The sequence below is a fragment of the Schistocerca americana genome, chromosome X (assembly GCF_021461395.2).
Source record: "Schistocerca americana isolate TAMUIC-IGC-003095 chromosome X, iqSchAmer2.1, whole genome shotgun sequence".
In the NCBI taxonomy this organism is placed as follows: Eukaryota; Metazoa; Arthropoda; class Insecta; order Orthoptera; family Acrididae; genus Schistocerca; species Schistocerca americana.
Genome location: NC_060130.1, coordinates 597,140,721 through 597,160,729, shown reverse-complemented (window position 1 = coordinate 597,160,729; position 20,009 = coordinate 597,140,721). Strand labels below are relative to the sequence as shown.

General features: G+C 39.3%; 1 protein-coding gene across 2 annotated transcripts in view; it reads left to right on the top strand.

Moving 5' to 3' along the window:
- The first annotated feature begins 204 nt into the window (after positions 1–204).
- The window catches only part of LOC124554940 (inactive hydroxysteroid dehydrogenase-like protein 1), a 122,512-nt gene continuing 102,707 nt past the window's right edge, over positions 205–20,009 (top strand). Inside the window, exon 1 of one of the 2 annotated variants that reach the window (XM_047128639.1) lies at positions 205–491. In XM_047128639.1, the coding sequence (XP_046984595.1) occupies positions 284–491 (208 nt within the window). In that variant the 5' untranslated portion in view covers positions 205–283. Of the gene's footprint in view, positions 492–11,086; positions 11,190–20,009 lie in introns of those variants that run through there. The other variant, XM_047128640.1, reaches the window with a different exon arrangement.

Genomic DNA, 20,009 nt, shown 5'->3' with positions numbered 1-20,009 from the left:
CTGATGAATAAAATCTATAAAGCAATACATCCCAGTAAAATAAAGATTCAGGATCATGTTTCCGCCGTACTAGTGTTTTATTAAGACAGCTCTTCACAAATTATTGATCAACTGACCGCATCCTTTTCAGGTGTCCCATTAAAACCAAAGGTATTACAAAATGTTTTGCGACGAAAAGCGTATTAGTATCTGTGATGAGTGTGTTTTGATAGCGCGTTGGTTAATGAGCGAAGTGTTGTTGTGATAATGTAAGACTGACGATAGATAGTAATTATAGAGAAGTATGGATATTGATTCAGCTCGGGTGTTAATTGATATGATTTCAAAAGATATGGGTCTGTACAGCGATATAGTGAATGTTGTAGGCGCTCTTTACATAGGAAAAATTGCGCTTTCGTTATTAGTGAAAACAGTGAAATATTGTCGACTGTATATAAAATATAGTGTAAATGGAACGAGGAGTTTGGTGAAACAGTACGGGGAATGGGCAGGTATCTACCGCTTTATTTCATTCTGATTCGTGTAAAATTCAGATTTTAGGCTGTCGATGTGTAATGCTTGTTTGGTGTACGAAATTCGTTTCAAAGTGTTTGCCCTTGCATATTCAGTAAATCATGCAGGTAATAACGCTAGGAATAAGTGTGAACCTCGTGTGGAATTGTTTATGAATAGCAATGAATAGAGTATTGCGACGAAGAATTCACAATCTTACTTTCCTTGGCAGAGAGAGGATACGTAGTTCGCTAAACCTTAATTTATGAATTGTGTGGTTTAATAGTTAATGTTAATTTCGTTAATGTGTAACTGGTTTAGTTTAACAGCCGGTAATATCGCGAATGAAATAACAGGCTGAATTTGATCACAAGAAATTTTTCATGTCGTTATGTACAATGTTAATCGTACACCAAAGCATGGGTGTGTAAATTTCCACAGCTGTTATATTTTTGGAGAATGGGTGTGAACTCAGTTTGTGTTTGGTGTAATTTATTCCCTCTTGTCGGTCATAGAATCTTTATGTATTTAATGTGTTTCATAAGTATTGATTTGTAACTTTAAAACACCATGCAAATCAATATGTAAATAAAACAATAAATCCAGGCCTCTTCAGCTCCAGGGCTGTGGTTTACTTTACAGTACTTCCAGAGATATTTTGGGCAATTAATATGTTCATTATAAGACATGTAATCCAGAAGAAAAATAATACTTTAATTACATAAAGAAATTTTTATTTTTAACGGATGTTATATGGGTTATTAAAAAGATGAGTGATTTAAATATTAAGTAGTTAAATTTTATTAATATAAATTAATTTGCCAAGTTTCTGGAAGTTACTTGTGTAATTTTTGTGTAAAAGTCCATCATATGTCGGGGGTGCTGTAAAGCTAATTTACACCTTGGTTCTGTTCTCTGTCTTGAAACTGCACATTGTGTATCCCCTTCCTCCTACCTTTCCTGTTAATGGCTACTGACTCAGTAATTAGCAATGAACCTATGTAATGATTATGAGCGACAGGAAAATGAAATACTCTACCGTGCATTAAGTATTTGACGTGCTTGTCAGTAATCTCTTACATTTTTAAACTCGCAGCTATAGTGTTATGTTACATGTAAGTGGTATTAGTTGCTTTTTTATGAATGATCTGTATGCAACATATGAATTTATGAAACATCTACACCTTTACTGCACATGGTACAGTATATGGCGGGGCAAGGTAGCGAATGTAGTTTACCGATTCGTAAATGACAAATTGTCAGTAATGCATAGTTGCTTTGCAAACAGTACATAATTACTCTTTGCTACATTTATGTTAGTATGTTTATCACAAAGTCATGTGATAGTGCCCCCTGCCCTTACTTAAAATGTGGCATCATATTGGCTCTTACCTGTTAATGCATGTTTTGTTGTAAATAACTGAAGCTGAGTCACTCATAGAAAATGCTGTTTAGAGTTACTTGTTCATTTTTCCATGGTAAATGTAAGTCTAAATGGGCTCTTATTTCATGATCGCATACACACTAATTTGTGACATACCTATTGATTTTTTTTCCCCTGATGTGCACAACAGATTGATAAATGAATTTACTTGGCACATTAAGAATACTCCTTTTTTAAAAATATTTCTGTACAATGAGGCTGACTACTATTTTTAGATATTATTCTAATGAGCTTTTTGTGCTGATTGTTTTGTGGCTTTGACCCCTAGAAGACAGCCGTTTAAGTAAAACTTGAGTGTACTTAGAGATAGTATGTAACAGCAAGGCAGTGACTGCTACCCACTGATGATAGGAAGCCAAGGGCATAACATGCTGATGACATACTCTCTGCCAGTATGTTCATAAAACGTTGTGTTGGCCACACAGTCTAAAGATTTAAGTTAAGGCACTGGGCTGTCGATACACTTGATCAACATTAAGAATATTGCTGGTTCTTGGACAAATCCTTCTTCAGATATATATTGTATGCATACTCCTGCATGTCTACATTGACTGGCCTAACTGTACATTGTCTGTGAAGGCATTAGTAAGATCTTTAGTATACTGGAGTAGAACAACTTAACCACATCCTTCATGAGCACTGAGACTACTTATCATCATGAGGAACATCTGACCCACAATCTCTTCCAGCACTCCCAATGTTATATGCCACTGCCTGTTCAATCTATATAATACAATAGTCCATTCTTACTGCACACACATTCCAAACCCCTTACTACATGGGACACACCCCAATGCTGGACTCAGGTGCGAGATCTGTGTGATACTTCCCCCAGCACATACTACTCCAATCACGTCAGAGGTTTATCCTAACCTATCGAAGGTTGGATTGTGTGAAAACAGTCGTATCATGTACAAGCACAGCTGTAATTTCTCCCGAGTATATTATATGGATGTGACTGCCAGCCAGCAGTCCACCAGGACTGCCAAACTTTGTCCAAGAGTGGAGTTAAGCACCTAGTGGCAGAACATGCTGCTTGGCACAGCATGCTCGATTTTAATGGCTGTTTCACAACTCTAAATCCTTCACCCCTACACTAGCTTTCATAGAAGTGCTGTTATGGTGTTTGCATACTTTCTATTACATGCTGCTGTTGGTAATGGTTGCCCTGGTGAGTGATAGGAAGTGAAAATGAAAAATCATTAATTGGACGTGGGTAGTCAATCGCATTATAGTTCATAATTTTTTATGCTTTGTAAATTAAGTTAGCTGGTATTTTGTTTCAGTCTCAGCAATTGAAGATGTGTAATTAAGGCCCACCCTAACCACAACCTTGAAAAATACCATATATTATGAAAAACAGGCAGTTATTTGTGTCAACAAATGAGCGATTCTCATTGGCTACTGTATATTTACACTCAGTTGGCTATGACTAACAACACCGAATTGCAAATGGCAGTGTGCAACTAATGAGTCATGGACACCATTAGTGCACTTTGATTCATTGATTGATTTTGACAGGGAAGCTAAAACAGCTTAGGTCTAGCCCACCACTGCCTGCACTGAAGCAGAATTAATTGTGCAGTATCGCTCCCTGTATATCTACTAAAGCCAACTAATGCCCTTAAATAGTGCAAGGAGTTCCTTTACCAGTTTTTTGTTAGACACAATTTCTTCAGGTTTAGTTGTCCTTAAGATTCTGTATCTTTTGCTCTCCAATGCCATGCATTCAAAGATTAGGTGTGATGCAGTTTCTTCACCCTCATCACAGATCCTACATTTAGGGTCTTCTTCCATTAGACCCATTGTGTGTAGGTGTTTTTGAAATTCCCATGGCTGGTCATCTGTCCAGTTATGAGTTTGATCTCTTTCCTGTTCAATCCCAGGATTACAGAGATTATTTTAAAACATGGCTTGGGCATCATTACCTTACCATGTTTTTGTTTATGGACCTTGGTCCAATATTCTATGTGCTGTTTCCTGAGCCAGTTCCGTAGTTGTAGTTTGATCACAGCCTTGGTGATTGTTGGGACAGCTTTGGACCAATAAATGGAGTCGTTACCCTCATCCTGGCCAATCTGTTGGCTTGTTCATTGCCACAGATCCCCGAGTGGCCAGGGACCCACACTAGGTTTACCCTATTGCTTCCCTCTAGCTCCACTAGAGCCCTGTGGCATTCTGCAACAATCTTAGATCTTATTGCAGGAGCTGCCAGCGATTTCAGGGCTGCCTGGCTGTCTGAATAGATGTAGCCGGCCTGGGTGGCCGAGCAGTGCTAGGCACAACAGTCTGGAACCGCGCAACCGCTACGGTCGCAGGTTCGAATCCTGCGTCGGGCATGGATGTGTGTGATGTCCTTAGGTTACTTAGGTTTAAGTAGTTCTAAGTTCTAGGGACTGATGACCTCAGAAGTTAAGTCCCATAGTGGTCAGAGCCATTTGAATGGATTTAGATGCTACAGTCATTGTGGGACCTACACATATTCTCCTCCACACATGCCCTGATTGCAGTAATTTCAGCTTGGAATATAGAGGCCAGTTTTCCTAGAGAGATGATGCCCTCCAGTCTTGGCTGAACCCTGTACGCACCTGCCCCAGCACCATGGTCTGATTTCGACCCATTGGTGAACCATGCAATGTCCCCCGTATGGTGTCGAACTGTTTTTTCCCCACTGCTTCCCGCTTCCAATTATTATATTGTAAGGGTTGTTGAAGCAGTTGGGAGTTGTTATATAGTCAGCAGGCATTTCTGCAGCCATTCCAATGTTTACCTCACTCACTATGTTAGTGTGTGATTCTGGATATTCCGATGAGATCAAGTTTTTGCCGGTTTTAAGTCTGTATGCCCCAGCTGCTGCCTCCATCTTGACCAAAAGGTGTAGTGGAGGCATGTCCAGCATGGCTTCCATCCCAGCACTTGGTGTGCTGCTAATTCTGCCTATTATGGCTAAGCAGGCCAGTCTCTGCACCTTACCAAGTTCCTTAGCTGCAACCCACTGTTCTACCTTCTTCCACCACACTGCGGCCCCCCAGGAAATCGTAGGTCTAACCACTGTGGTGTATATCCAGTGCATACCTCTGGGGCTTAGGCCCCAGCTTTTACCACAAGCCCTTCTGGTATTCACTAGAGTACGTTTTGCCTTGCAGCAGATACTCTTAATGTGAGGGATCCATGTTAGTTCTCATCTAATGTTACACCTAGATATTTCACTATCCCCTTCACACTGGAAGAGCTTTAGATTCCAACTTGAGTGTTGGATATGCCTCTTCGTAAATGGCACAGTAACAGTCTTCTTAGGATTAACCCTCAGATCCTGTTTAAAGCACCAATTTTCCACAATGTCCAATCCTCCTTGTGCCATATTTCTAACTGTGTCAGTAAAGTTGCTAAGTATTACTATGACACCAAGGTCATCTGTGTATCCTTGGCAGAAGCATTGTCTGGAATTTAGGTCGTCAATGAGTTCATTCACCACTAGATTCCACAATAAAGGGGACAGAACTCCTCCTTGTGGGCAGCCTCTAGTGGTGTTAATTACCATATTTTCATTCATTATGGTAGCCTCTACCTTTCTTCCACTAAGCATGGCCCTGGTCCACCAACGTAGTCCGTAGGTCATGCACCTCTGCTGCCCTTACCATGGAATCGAAGGTCATGTAATTGAAGGCCCCCCTCAATATTCAGGAAGATGTAGAGGGATATTTTTTGGAAGTGAATTGCATTCTCCACCCTCCCAACAAGTTGGTGGAGAGCTGTCTCACGTGATTTATCTGGTTGATATGCATGTTGGTTTGAATGTAGAGGGGCCCTAATTAGCCTCCTCTCCCCAATGTATACATTAACCAGTTTTTCCAATGTTTTGAGAATGGAGGAGGACAGACTGATTGGTCTCATATCCTTAGCCTTGGCATGATTAATTCTTCCTTGCTTTGGAATGAAAACAAACCTTCACTGCCCTCCAGGCATTGGGAATGACTCCTACTGCTAGGCTAACCCTGAGTAACCTGCATTGGACTCTTACGAGATTCTCTCCTGTCTGTTGTAGGAGAGCTGTAAAAATTCTAACTGGGCCAGGTGACTTGAACGGTTGGAATGTTCCCACCATCCATTGGTTTTTATTAAAGTACACACACTCCTTGGCCGATTCCCAGTCCTCTCTCCAAGTGCCTGAGAACCATTGTCTCTCCATGATCACATTCTGGTCTGTGTTGTCCGGTTGAGGGAAGTGAGTTTTGAGGAGCAGTTTCAGCGTCTCATTTGTTGTCTTTGTATATTCCCCATTCTCCTTCCTCAATGTACCTCATGGATTGATTGGTACTCTAGTGAGGATTCTGTGAAGTAGTGCTTGAGCAGCTGTGCTCTCCACTTCCTCACAGAATGCCTTCCAGGATGTCTTCTTTGCTTGTCTGTTTGCAAGGTTGTAGTTGACAAGGGGCTCATGATATTTAGCCCATTGTCCTTTACGTCTTGCAATGTTAAACAGTCTTTGTACCTGTTTCCTTTGAATTTCCAAGTTATTATTCCACTAAGGCACACTCCTATTTGTGCACTTCTTGGTGACTGTGCAGTTGTTCACTTTAGTCCTAGCTTCTCTGAATGTCGTGGGTGCAGTTAACTGTGAGCACAATAATGATAGTTAATGGAACGAACCATATTTTTAGTGTATGCAGAAGTATGTCGTCTGCCATTTCTGATTTGATGCCAGTCCAGCCACATTTATGTGTGATTTTTTTATGGTTTTGAAGCCCTCTCTCCTCCCCATAATTCTCTAGTAACTAACCTGAGGATACTGCATTGCATTAAGCGGATATACTAGTGGTGTACCACATTGATCACAGAGTTCATATGCCTGAAGATGAAGTTGTAGATCTTCAAAATCAATAGCAAATGAATGAAAAACAATAACCATACACAGTTGCATAGAGAATTCTCTGTATTCTGCAAAATAAAACAAACCTGATAGCGTCCTGGCCACATTGTTTATTGGAATTTCAGTGGAACAGTATCTCAAAAGCAACATAGTCATATTAAATGTGAACATGAAATGTCTCTTAGATGAAGACCTTTTATTCTCCCCACATGCCTCACTATGTTAGAATTTTTTTTTTTTTTAATTGTATATATATCGCTGAACTGACTGCCCAATAATATGACGATGGCTGTGTCTGCCAGTCTGTTCTGAATGTGACACCATTGAACTGTGAAGAGAAGAGTCATTTACTATTTTATTTGTAAGACTTTATCTATTTGTAGGTACTAATCACAGTCGAGCACAATATGGGTGAAATGAGATATCAGTACATTTTATTCTGGCCAGATCAGTGGAATCAGGCATGTGGGGACACTGTGTCCCTGATGATGTGCAAGCATATGTTTTACATTTTTGATAGATCACTATGTAAAGAGTTGACTATGAGTGCATTGATTTGAGTAAAACTGTCACAGTAAACAATTTATGTATGACAAAGGCTCATATTTACCATCTTGGGCTGTAAGACTGTATAGGCAGGATTTGCAGCTGATTGCTCACCATTGCAGTTGGGTGAAACAATTTTTTAGAACACCTTCATCTGCCAAAATCGAATGTGTACCTTTGTGAACACCGTCACAATTACAGGACTAATACTGTTGGGTTAAGGTCATCTGGACAGATATTGGTATGTACTATTGTACTATTCTCACTAAAAAAAAGTATGTGGATTTTGTATCACAGTACAGCTGAGGCCAGTAAGGTTACTCTTATTATTTTATTTTATTTTTGCCACCTGTGCTATATTTGGGCCTCAGTCAGTTGTTGAATCATTCTCACATGTTTCTGCCTCACTACCTGTCTCTACTCATGTGTTGCTATTACTGTGCAAGAGGTAGTCAGGCCTTGTGCATTTCAATGATGAGATCATGTTGCACATTATGAGCATATTTCTCCACAAAATAACAGTTTAAATGTGGTTGGTGATTAATTCATGCATTATATCTGTTTTTGAGATTTCACTGACAGCCATTTATATTTTGCACTTAATTGTTTCCACTCTGTTTTGTATCAACTAATAATTGCTACCAAGTTCTGACATCACCTTCTCACTCTTTCACTTACTGGAAATGAATTCACACAATTTAGGTATAGGGCTGGACTTTAAAATCGCAGCACAAGGAAGGGTAGCAAGTACTGAGGTTTTATTCACTGTGTGTATACCCTATAGTAGAGTACACTATTAAATCTGTAGGTGATTTTTATGTGAAGTTTCGTACACATAGCTGCTGTTCAAGCAGGAACAGTGGCTCTGACACAGATGGATTTAGAACTGAACTGAACTTGGGTAACAACCGTAGTTATGTCATTCCCTGAAGCTTCAACTCTGTGCTGAAGTTCGTCAATCATAGGAGCTGGTGAGTGGTGGTTTATCAGACTTTCAGCAGCCCATGACCAAATGCTTTTAATGGGTGAGAGATCTCCAGAACATGCTGATCAGGACAAAAGTTGAACACCCTCTGTATTGGGGGAAATCAGAGAACAACAGGCAACACAGCATGCGTTATTTTGCAGAAAGATATGGTACCACTCCTGTGTCCAGTGTTGTTGCTGGGTGCACAACTTTCAGCACACTCCTCTCTGTTTCTGCGAGAATGGTTACTGTTGAGGCTGTCTGTGGTGTTCCTACTGATGTTACACTGTTTGTGTGGATACTTATCTTGCTGGAAGGAAGCCCATTTCCAGAGCCATGGTCTGTATGAGCCTGCATGGCCATATGATCAGTGTGTCTGTCCTCTCAGGTGCTAGTCACATGTGGCAGTTGAGATCCTGCATTATGTTAAATGCGGCCCTACAAAACCCATTGATTCCATATTTGCATGACATTTGTGGGATCCCAAACAATGTGAGGTGCATTGTTGAGAAACAATAAACCACAGTCCTGATAGCCCATAATTGTGCCACTGTCAAAATCTGATGTTTGCTGTTAGACCTTTCTCTTTCTTACATGAGGTGTAACACAATCTCACAAACAAACAACACTCATATAAGATGTATGAATGAGAAGTCTGCTGCATAATCTTTTCTTATGTACAGAATCTAGATGGTTTTACTCCTACCTGTATTGAGTGGTTGTGCTGAAATAATGATAATTTGAATGTCACCTTCAGGACATGGCAATTTATTTCTGTTCAGGCATTTGTGTGTTGGAGTTTCAAATCTGTTCAGAGGTAAATGTCATTTGGGAACAACTGTAGTGTTTTAATCACTATTGGTCACTTCATCGTCATCCACAAGGAAGGGATTCCATTTAATCCTGTTTTTAGTAATAATAGTGCTCTGGCATATGCCACAGCAAGACACCTTGTTACTCTGTTGAGTTGTACTTCACATTAAGAACTCTGTGGTTGATTTGTGGGATTTTATTTAAATGACTGATGGTTTTGGTGTGGTCTCTCTAGTCACTCACATTCCTCTGATTTGTTACAGTTACCTCATTCATTGCTGAATTAATTAAAATTTTCCATATTACTGAAGGATACAAGATTCATCACAAGACAGAAATGGAGATGGTAAAACCTCAGCTATATCGTGCCCTACAGCAATAGTAGATTACACAGCTGTAAGGGGAGGAGATTATTTCTACCAGTGAAGAGAAAGATATGGCACTGCTGTAGGTCACTCAAACGGTAGCTTGGTAAAAAACTTTCGGTAGCTAAGATCTCATAAGTTCTTATCTATTTTCAACAACTGGTTTCAGCAGTCTTTGCTGTCATCATGTGGTCTTCAGAAATTTTTGCTACAAAATGAGTTCATTGTGAATTAGCACCTCATGCCATGTTGCCATAGCAGTGGATAAAATGTAGGACTTTATGCAAAGGTTTGTCAGAAATAAAACATTACAATTAAAAAGCGCCTCATGCACATGGCCATGCCTGTATATGTAACACTCACTGATGATTGTTAACTCTTGAAAATCACAATGTACAGTAAACTGCAGATTTGCATATTGTTTATGTTTTCTTGACGTATTCCATTCATTGATGATTCACCTTAGACAAGGTATCTAGTCTAAGATGGATCATCAATGAATGGAATATGTCAAGCAAACATGAACAGATGTGCACATGTGCAGTTTACTGTACCTTGTGATTTTTAAGACTTAACAATCACCTCTGTATGGCCATCTTTTTAGCAATGGTTGTGGGACTTAGCTGTTTGATAGAGGATGTCAAATTAAACACTTTTCAGCCATCAACTTGATGGTTGAAGTAGTCACTGTAGCAAATATCTACTAATACCAGTTTTGCTGGTCCCTGTTTCATTCACAAGCAAGGTACATTATTCCTACATGTTGGTCAGGGGCCTGAAGATGGCATAGTAAAATGCTGAAACTGGTTGCCCAATAAAGTAAGGTTGAACATTGACAGATGAAAGGTATTAAATTTGACATCCTCTTTAACAATCATTTGTCACCACTGCATATACACACATGACCATGTCCACAAGGTGCTTTTTAATTGTAAATGTTTTATTTATGACCAACCTTTGTATAATGTGCTACACATTATCTACCACTATGGTAATGTGGCATGTGGTTGTAACTTAACAATGAGCATGTTTTGTAACAAAAATTTTTGAAGACCAGAAGATGATAACAAAATCTGTAAAAACTATTGTTGAAAATAAAGAATGATTTATGCAATTTTGGCTACAGAACACTTTTTATCGAGTAAAACAGATTGCTCCTTCTAACCTCTCAACATGAGAAAATTCAGTCACATGATAGCATTGTCATTTTTATTTTGTTTCTGACATTGCAGTAGTAAGCAGTTTCATCATGTGGAACTGTAGTAATTGAGGAAAATGTGACCAACATTCTTTTCACCTTGCTCTTGTATGGCAGCTTCCAACTGGGAGAAATACAGAGAGAAGGGTAAGGCAAGCATTCATCACAAAAATACAAACCAGGAGTTTGTGGAGTTGTCCATTTCATATCAAATCAAGGGAAGTAAAATAAGATTACAGCACTGAATAAAATATATAAATTTAAAAGTCTAGACACAAATATGAACACAAGGCACAAATAGAAATGCTGTACACACACTCACTGTAAGACAAGACCATTAAACGAATTGAAAATAATTTTATTAGTAAATATGTGCATAAATCTATATATTGCAGATAAAAAAAGCTGCGCAGAGTGGCCGCGCAGTTAGAGGCGCCATGTCACAGATTGCACGGCCCCTCTCGCCAGAGACTCGAGTCCTTCCTCAGGCATGGGTGTGTGTGTGGTGTTCTTAGCATAAGTTAGTTTAAGTGGTGTGTAAGTCTAGGGACCGATGATGTCAGCTGTTTGGTCCTTTAGAAATTCACACACATTTGAACAGGAAAAATATTACTTGAAACAGCAAAACACGAGGCACGCAATGTACAACTGAAACAATTAAATCATATCTCGCACATTAAGTACCAAACAGCTAGCTTATTGGGTCCAAACAATTGATACTTTCAATGCCAGATTGCAGCATCACACAGATGTGGAACTTCCATGTCACTGTGAACTCTGGGAAATAAATTTGTATGTGGGACACACATGTCCCACTGGTCATGAAATGATCAGTTAAGATTAGGTTTATTGAATTAACATACATATTTTGGCATATATTAACTTCCACTTACTTTTTATTCAGTGGATAGTTCTGTGGACATACAGGTGGTGTTGAAATGGGGAGCTCTTTGGTGCCTATTGTTGCCAATCTGTTTATGAAAGATCTTGAGAAACAAGGTATGGGGTTTGGTGGAATTGTAACCTGCATGTTTTGTAGATATACAAATCTACCTCTGTATGGAATATAACAGCATTTTAGGATATCTGAATTCAATCCACTTGAATATTCACTTCACTGAGGAAGTGGAAAATGATGGCTGCTTTCTCTTTCTTGATGTGTTGCCCAGGAGAAATGTTGATGGTAAATTGGGACATGACATTCATAAGGAGCCAACACACACTGATTATTATCTTCAGGCTGATAGTTGTCATCATCCAGCTCAGTGTGAAGGGTGCTTTCTACCTTGGGTCATGAGGCCCACATCATCTCAGACCCTGAAAGTTTGTTAGCTGAGCTAGCCCACGTAGAAATTACCTTTCACCTGGGCGGTTATACTAAAAGACAAATAAGAGATAGAAATCACTATCAATCAACTGTGAATTGGATGAGTGATAAAAATAACAAGGTGGCACTAAGTCTGACGCACTTTTACCTTACGCGCATAGCATTTCCAGCAAGATCAGTCATATACTGCAGAATCATTGTGTAAAGTGTGTTTTTTGACCACCATCTAAGATTAGGGGCCTTATAGTGTCTATAAATGATCTCAATTTGTGTAAGGTGGTTGTCTGCCATATCCCATGCAGTTGTGGCATGTCGTACATTGGTCAGAGCATGGAGGAGTGGTGTATACAGTGTAAGTTTCACATACACTTACAGTAGCCTAGCAAATCTGCTATTCCAAAACATTGCCTTGTTACCTGACATTTTATGGAATATGACAACACAGATATTCTGATGAGTACTTCCAGCTTTTAGGATAGTTTTGTTAAGGAAGAAGATGAGATTAAATTAACAAGTGACCATATAAATAGAGATAGTGGTTTTAGTTTAATTTCTGCCTGCAATCCTCTGTGCCTGGTCAAACAACAAAGGGACAGAGTTAATGCTACTTGTTCACACATTGATGATTACTATTCACTACTGTTAAAGTAAGACGTTGATCATTTGTGATTGTGTGGTGTGTTAATTTTTTACTGTCTGTTGTCTTTCTGTGTATGCTGTATTATGGTTCTTGCATAGCTCCGCTTACTGAGGGTGCTCTCTGGTTACATTTGTGCCTCGAAAATGGCGGGGTGTTCACTTGTTGAAATATTGATGGTTGTTATAGATGTTACCTGGCTATTGTCTTGTAAGTTGTGGGAATAGGTGCCTCTGTGTCTCAGAATATGTACAAATCATTTTATGATATACTCACAGTATATAAGTGCCTACAACAAGAATCGTCCTGAAATCTGACATTTAATGTATCATTATTCGATATTTTAAGATTCACTTAGAGAGAACTATTATTACTCTTAATCACCCATCTTCATTCTAAGCAGTCTTGTAGTTCTTAAATAGCTAAAGAAGCAAGAAATCTCTGATTCTGAAAAGGACAAGGCATTCCATTTGATCGAATATGTTTAAAACTACATGTATTTTTCATTTGTGGGAAATGGTAGGAAACAAGATATTGTCAAGATTTTTTCACTGCTTTTGTCCAGATCCCAAAAGTTCTGCAAATCTTGAGATGGTTCTAGATTTTATTTTTGCTAGATCATTCGACTTACTATATTTTATGTTGCTATATAAATCGAGATTTTTCAATATAATCTATTAGAGTGATGGAACAACTCTAGATTCACTAATGTCATAGTCATTTACTGTATAAGACTCAAGTGGTATTGGACCAGTCAGTCTTACACCGTGAGGCACTGGTGACAAGGTTGATTGTAGTGATTGTGTTAGTACCCATTTCTGGGACACAGGGAGACATTCCAGCTCCAGTTTGAATCTATCCAGTAGATTATTAGGTGAATACCAGGCTGGTTCCCACATCCTGCATGAGATACATGCTACACAAAAATTTAGAAAACCTTCTCACAACTCTGCACAGAATTCACTCTAGATGAAGACGGCTGGGGTACACTGATTGGATGACCTTATATGTTCAGCCTTCTGAAAGCCATAATCATCAGCAGCAACAAGATCTGAGCCACAAGATATGCAGCAAATACAATGGATGTTGTGTTTGATGTGATCTCTTGATTGTTAATATTATTGTTTGCTTTTGTGTTTTCAAGTTACCTTGTTGCTAAGGTAAGGAAAAATATCAAAAGGTTTATGGGTTTGCAAGGATTGTTGAACTGAATATCACTTTATACTCACTATATGCCAATTAAAATAAACTGAAGCACCCTTATAAAATTCATTACACATGTAAGAGCAGTTGGGTATTCAGAGACAGAAACTTTGCCGTAATGTGCCAAGTTGTACAACCACCACAGACTCTATAATGATATCTCTCCCCCTTTTGCTTCTCTATTTCTGTGAACCCAGAGTAAAAATAGGATACAAACAACAGCTGCACACCCGCATGAACACCATTCGGTTTCCTAAATACATATTTTGAAGGGAATTCCTGAATTTTTAAAATACTCTAGTTGATATAAGGAATATGACTGACTGATGGCAAATATTTATGCAGTGTGTTAGAATTTACTCACCAGCTTTTTAAGTTACATTCGCACATTTTCTCTGTCAACGGTTTACGTGTAGTTAATGGTAGAGTTATAATTAGGGAGTCTCGATTTAAACAAAAGCATTCATCTTTTCTGTTGAATTATTCACTTGCCTTTGCTATCATTCAAGTAAAAGTTGTCATTGGTGCTTGGAATGGGAATAGGTTATGGAGGAGACAGTGAAGAAGCCTAAAGAGCTTGTAAATCACTGGTGGCTGACGCATATGAGTTCATCACTAAGCCTTTTCACAGTTGTTAGTTGTTATTGACTTAAACACATGACAACAATGGTGAAAAATCAACTCCCAAACAATTCAATCGTCCTTGAAAAGAAAGACTCGTGTGTGTGTGTGGGGGGGGGGGGGGGGGGGGGGGGAGGTAATTGGAAATATAGGAAAAGCCGGATGAATATTTCAGATAATGCTACAGTATTTTATTTTACATGTGGAGTAACTATCCTTCAACACAAACCATTGACACAAAGGGAACCAACAGATTCCTCATTACCACCTCCCACGCATTTGGCTAAGGGGAAAAAAAGTGTGACAAAGGCCTCTCTGATAAATTGATTCCACATGGAATAAATGCAGAGCACATGTGGATGAACTGAAACTCTGCACAAGAAATAACCCCCTTCCCCCTTTGTACTTCTGTTTACAAGACAGATTTTGATGCTGCTACAACTTGTGTGCGCCATGTATGCTCCACCAAACTGATGTCTTTGTTGGGGAACAAGCCTAAGGGGTAGTCATTGATGTGAAAATAATAATAATAATAGAAATGAACATCAGCACTAGTTGTATATGTGGACAACATACATTACAGTTATCCTGCTTGCAAGAAAAATACAAACAGTAGCTGTAGTACTGCACATTTCAATAAGGGTAGTAGCTTGTTTCCTTCATTTAGTACCACTCAGACAGGCTGTTTTTTCTTCTTTTTTTGAAAAAAGCTTCCACTGATTATATTCTGCAGCTTTCTCCACACCACCTATATGTAGGAGGGTGGAACACACAATGTATTATGGGATTCTGTGTCCACCAGACACTTTTTTATCCCACTGACACTCCTTTTACTCTCCTACACTGACAGACATAGCACAGTGAAAAGTGGTTGATTGACATGTGTCCACTTGATCATCTGGATCTACCGTCCACACAAACCAGTTGCAAAGAGGACACTACAGAGATAGTTTATCATTAGAGCGGTTTAAGAATTAGCTGTCCAATTAACTTGTTTGACCATCAAGACAGCTTCTGGGACTGGCAAGATTGCATCACACACATGACCCAAGCCTGTCCCAAAAATCTCCAGTTCAGTTTCATATGCAACCTGTCTGGAAGCATATCAGCAACTCTTACTTCACAATCTGGGGCAGACACACACTATGAAATTTCAGATGTTGATTATATGTAGAGAATTGTGCAAAATTTTAGGTTGTGAGGTTACAAGTAAAAAGGACAATCAGAGAGAGAGAGAGAGAGAGAGAGAGAGAGAGACCATGGCAAGTGTTTAGAGAATTGATATATAATACTACTTTCTCAGTTTTCATAGTAGGAAGACTGATTGTAGTTATGGAACTTTTGCAATAATGGTTTTATTCAGACAGCAATTATCTCTGAACAACACTCCAAGGCATCACTTGGACAATGTTGGAGTGTTTTTAGCACTTCATCAGCACTGGATGTTAAATGAGATGGATCATTTGAAATCATGTTATAATGATGATAAGGAGTTGGACCGGTGTTCTTGGGGTAGTGTCTTTGATCCATAATCAAAATGTCTTCGGTCCCAGGTACGAATCCCGCTGCTGCTTAAATTTTGATTAATAACCAGCATTGGCGGCTGAAGACTTCCAGCATAAGAAGTCACCATCAGTCTGCCAACATCTTGTCAAAGAGTGCGGAGGAGCGGACGGAGGTTCAGGGTACTCTCTTGTCCTGCAGTGGGAAACTGCCCCTGAAGGCAGAAGACTCAACAAAGATCAACGGCACGAGGATGCAGAAGACAATGGAAACCACTGCATTAAAGACACACAACTTGTATGCACAGGACATGTGGCCTGTAATTGAAGAAGTGTCATGATGATCTCTCCTTTAGTAAAAGATTCCGGAATAGTCCCCCATTCGGATCTCCGGGAGGAGACTGCCAAGGGGTAGGTTACCATGAGAAAAAGACTGAATAATCAACAAAATAATAACATTCTATGAGTCGGGGCATGGAATATCAGGAGCTTGAACGTGGTATGGAAACTAGAAAATCTGAAAAGGGAAATGCAAAGGCTCAATCTAGATTTAGCATAGGGGTCAGTGAAGTGTAATGTAAAGAAGACAAGGATTTCTGGTCAGATGAGTATAGGGTAATATCAACAGCAGCAGAAAATGGTATAAAGGGAGTAGGATTCATTATGAATAGGAAGGTAGGGCAGAGAGTGTGTTACTGTGTACAATTCAGTGATAGGGTTATTCTTATCAGAATCGACAGCAAACCAACACCAACACTGACAATGATAGTTCAGGCATACATGTCGATGTCACAAGCTGAAGATGAAGAGATAGAGAAAGTGTATGAGGATATTGAAAGGGTAATACAGTATGTAAAGGAGCTGAAAATCTAATAGTCATGGGGGACTGGAATGCAGTTGTAGGGGAAGGAGTAAAACAAAAGGTTACAGGAGAATATGGGCTTGGGGCAAGAAATGAGAGAGGAGAAAGATTAATCGAGTCATACAATAAACTTCAGCTAGTAATTGTGAATACTCTGTTCAGGAATCACAAGAGGAGGAGGTATACTTGGAAAAGGCCAGGTGATACAGGAAGATTTCAATTAGATATCATCATGGTCAGACAGAGATTCCGAAATCAGGTACTGGATTGTAAGGTGTACCCAGGACCAGATATAGACTCAGATCACAACATAGTAGTGATGAAGAGTAGGCTGAAGTTTAAGACATTAGTCAGGAGGAATCAATATGCAAAGAAGTGGGTTATGGAAGTATTAAGGAATGGCGAAATATGCTTAAAGTTCTCTAAAGCTATAGATACAGCAGTAAGGAATAGCTCAGTAGGCAGTACAGTTGAACAGAAATGCACATCGCTAAAAAGGGCGAAAACAGAAGTTGAGAAGGAAAACATAGGTACAAAGAAGGTAACTGCGAAGAAACCATGGGTAACAGAAGAAATACTTCAATTGATTGATGAAAGGAGGAAGTACAAAAATGATCTGGGAGACTCAGGAATACAGAATTGCAAGTCGCTGAGGAATGAACAGGAAGTGCAGGGAAGCTAAGACGAAATGGCTGCACAAAAAATGTGAAGAAATTGAGAAAGAAATTATTGTTGGTATGACTGACTCAGCATACAGGAAAGTCAAAACAACCTTCGGTGACATTAAAAACAAGGGTGAGAACATTAAGAGTGCAACAGGAATTCCACTGTTGAATGCAGACGAGAGTGCACATAGGTGGAAAGAATACATTGAAAGCCTCTATGAGGGTGAAGATTTGTCTTATGTGATACAAGAAGAAACAGGAGTCAATTTAGGAGAGAGAGGAGACCCGGTATTAGAATCAGAATTTAAAAGAGCTTTGGAGGACTTAAGATCAAATAAGGCAGAAGGGACAGATAACATTCCATCAGAATTTCTAAAATCGTTGAGGGAAGTAGTAACAAAATGACTATTCACATTAGTGTTTAGAATGGTATCAGGTTGGCAACATACCATCTGACTTTTGGAAAAACATCATCCACACAATTCCAAAGATGGCAAGAGTTGACAAGTGTGAGAATTATTGCACAATCAGCTTAACAGCTCATGCATCTAATTTGTTGATAAGAATAATATACAGAATAATGGAAAATAAAATTGAGGATGTGCTAGATGACGGTCAATTTGGCTTTAGGAAAGGTAAAGGCATGAGAGAGACAATTCTGATGTTACAGTTAACAATGGAAGCAAGACTAAAGATAAATTGAGACATGTTCATAGGATTTGTCGACCTGGAAAAAGCATTCAACAATGTAAAATGGTGCAAGATGTTTGAAATTCTGAGAAAAGCAGTGGTAAGCTATAGGGAGAGACAGGTCATATACAATATGTACAACAGCCAAGAGGGAATAATAAGAGTGGACGACTAAGAATAAAGTGCTCGTATTAAAAAGGGTGTAAGACAAGGATGTAGTCTTTCGCCCCTACTGTTCAGTCTGTACATCGAAGAAGCAATGATGGTAATAAAATAGAGGTTCAGGAATGGAATTAAGACTCAAGGTGAAAGGATATCAATGATAAGATTCGCTGATGACATTGCTATCTTGAGTGAACGGGAAGAAGAATTACATGATATGCTGAATGGAATGAACAGTCTAATGAGTACAGAGTATGGATTGAGAGTAAATCGAAGAAAGACGAAGGTAATGGGAAATAGTAGAAATGAGAAAAGCGTGAAACTTAATACCATGCTCGATGGCCATAAAGTAAATGAAGTTAAGGAATTCTGCTACCTAGGCAGTAAAATAACGAGTTACGGACGGAGCAAGGAGGACATCAAAAGCAGAATAGCAATGGCAAAAAGGGCATTCCTGGCCAAGAGAAGTCTACTAATATCAAATATCAGCCTTAATTTGAGGAGGAAATTTCTGAGAATGTACGTCTGGAGCTCAGCATTGTATGGTAGTGAAACATGGACTGTGGGAAAACTGGAACAGAAGAGAATCGAAGCATTTGAGATTTGGTGCTACAGACAAATGTTGAAAATTAGGTGGACTGATAAGGTAAGGAATGAGGAGGTTCTGCGCAGAGTCGGAGAGGAAAGGAATATGTGGAAAACGCTGATAAGAAGGGACAGGACAATAGGACATCTGTTAAGACATGAGGGAATGACTTCCATCGTACTAGAGGGAGCTGTAGAAGACAAAAACTGTAGAGGAAGACAGAGATTGGAATACGTCCAGCAAATAATAGAGGACGTAGGTTGCAAGTGTTACTCTGAGATGAAGAGGTTTGCACAGGAGAGGAATTCGTGGCGGGCCACCTCAAACCAGTCAGAATACTGAAGACCTGAAAAAAAAGAAAAAAGGAATTAAGTTGTCCTTTCACCGGATGGCAGCTAGATAGATGCTTTTTAAGCTGCCTCAGTCAAAGTTAATCCCAGCACTGCATGTTGTGGCATCTGAAAAATCACCTTGTACCAGCATTGCATAGCTTTAGAATACAGAAAGCTCCTTAGTAAATTCCAGTGTGGATTTACTATGTTTCGCCACACACTTGAAAACCTCGTAGTTCTATTAGATATAACAGGTTTTCTTATGTAGACATCACACCTACCTTTTTAATGGCAGCAGTGCTGTGTGAAGCACAATATCCTATAACTCGACAAATATGATTCCAACTTTCACATAGTTCATAGTACAGATGATTTTTTGGTATAAACTTGGTGATACTCTGTTAAATGAAACGTACAAAAGGATGATTTTTGTCAGGAATTTTTCCAAAATATAGCTCTTTTTTCCAATAACTCCTCTCTCTCCCTCACCTTCCCTCCTCACCCCACCCCCCAGTCCCCCAGGTAGGAATCTGTGTACCCCTCTATCTGCATGTAATGTATATTGCATGATCAAATGATATTCTTTCTTGAAGTGTTTCTGAATCATTAACAACATTGAAATTACAAGCAAATGAACAACCTTAGCTGCTTACAGGCGTTGACATACACCAACGGGGACAGATGAAAATGTGTGCCCCGACTGGGACTCGAACCCGGGATCTCCTGC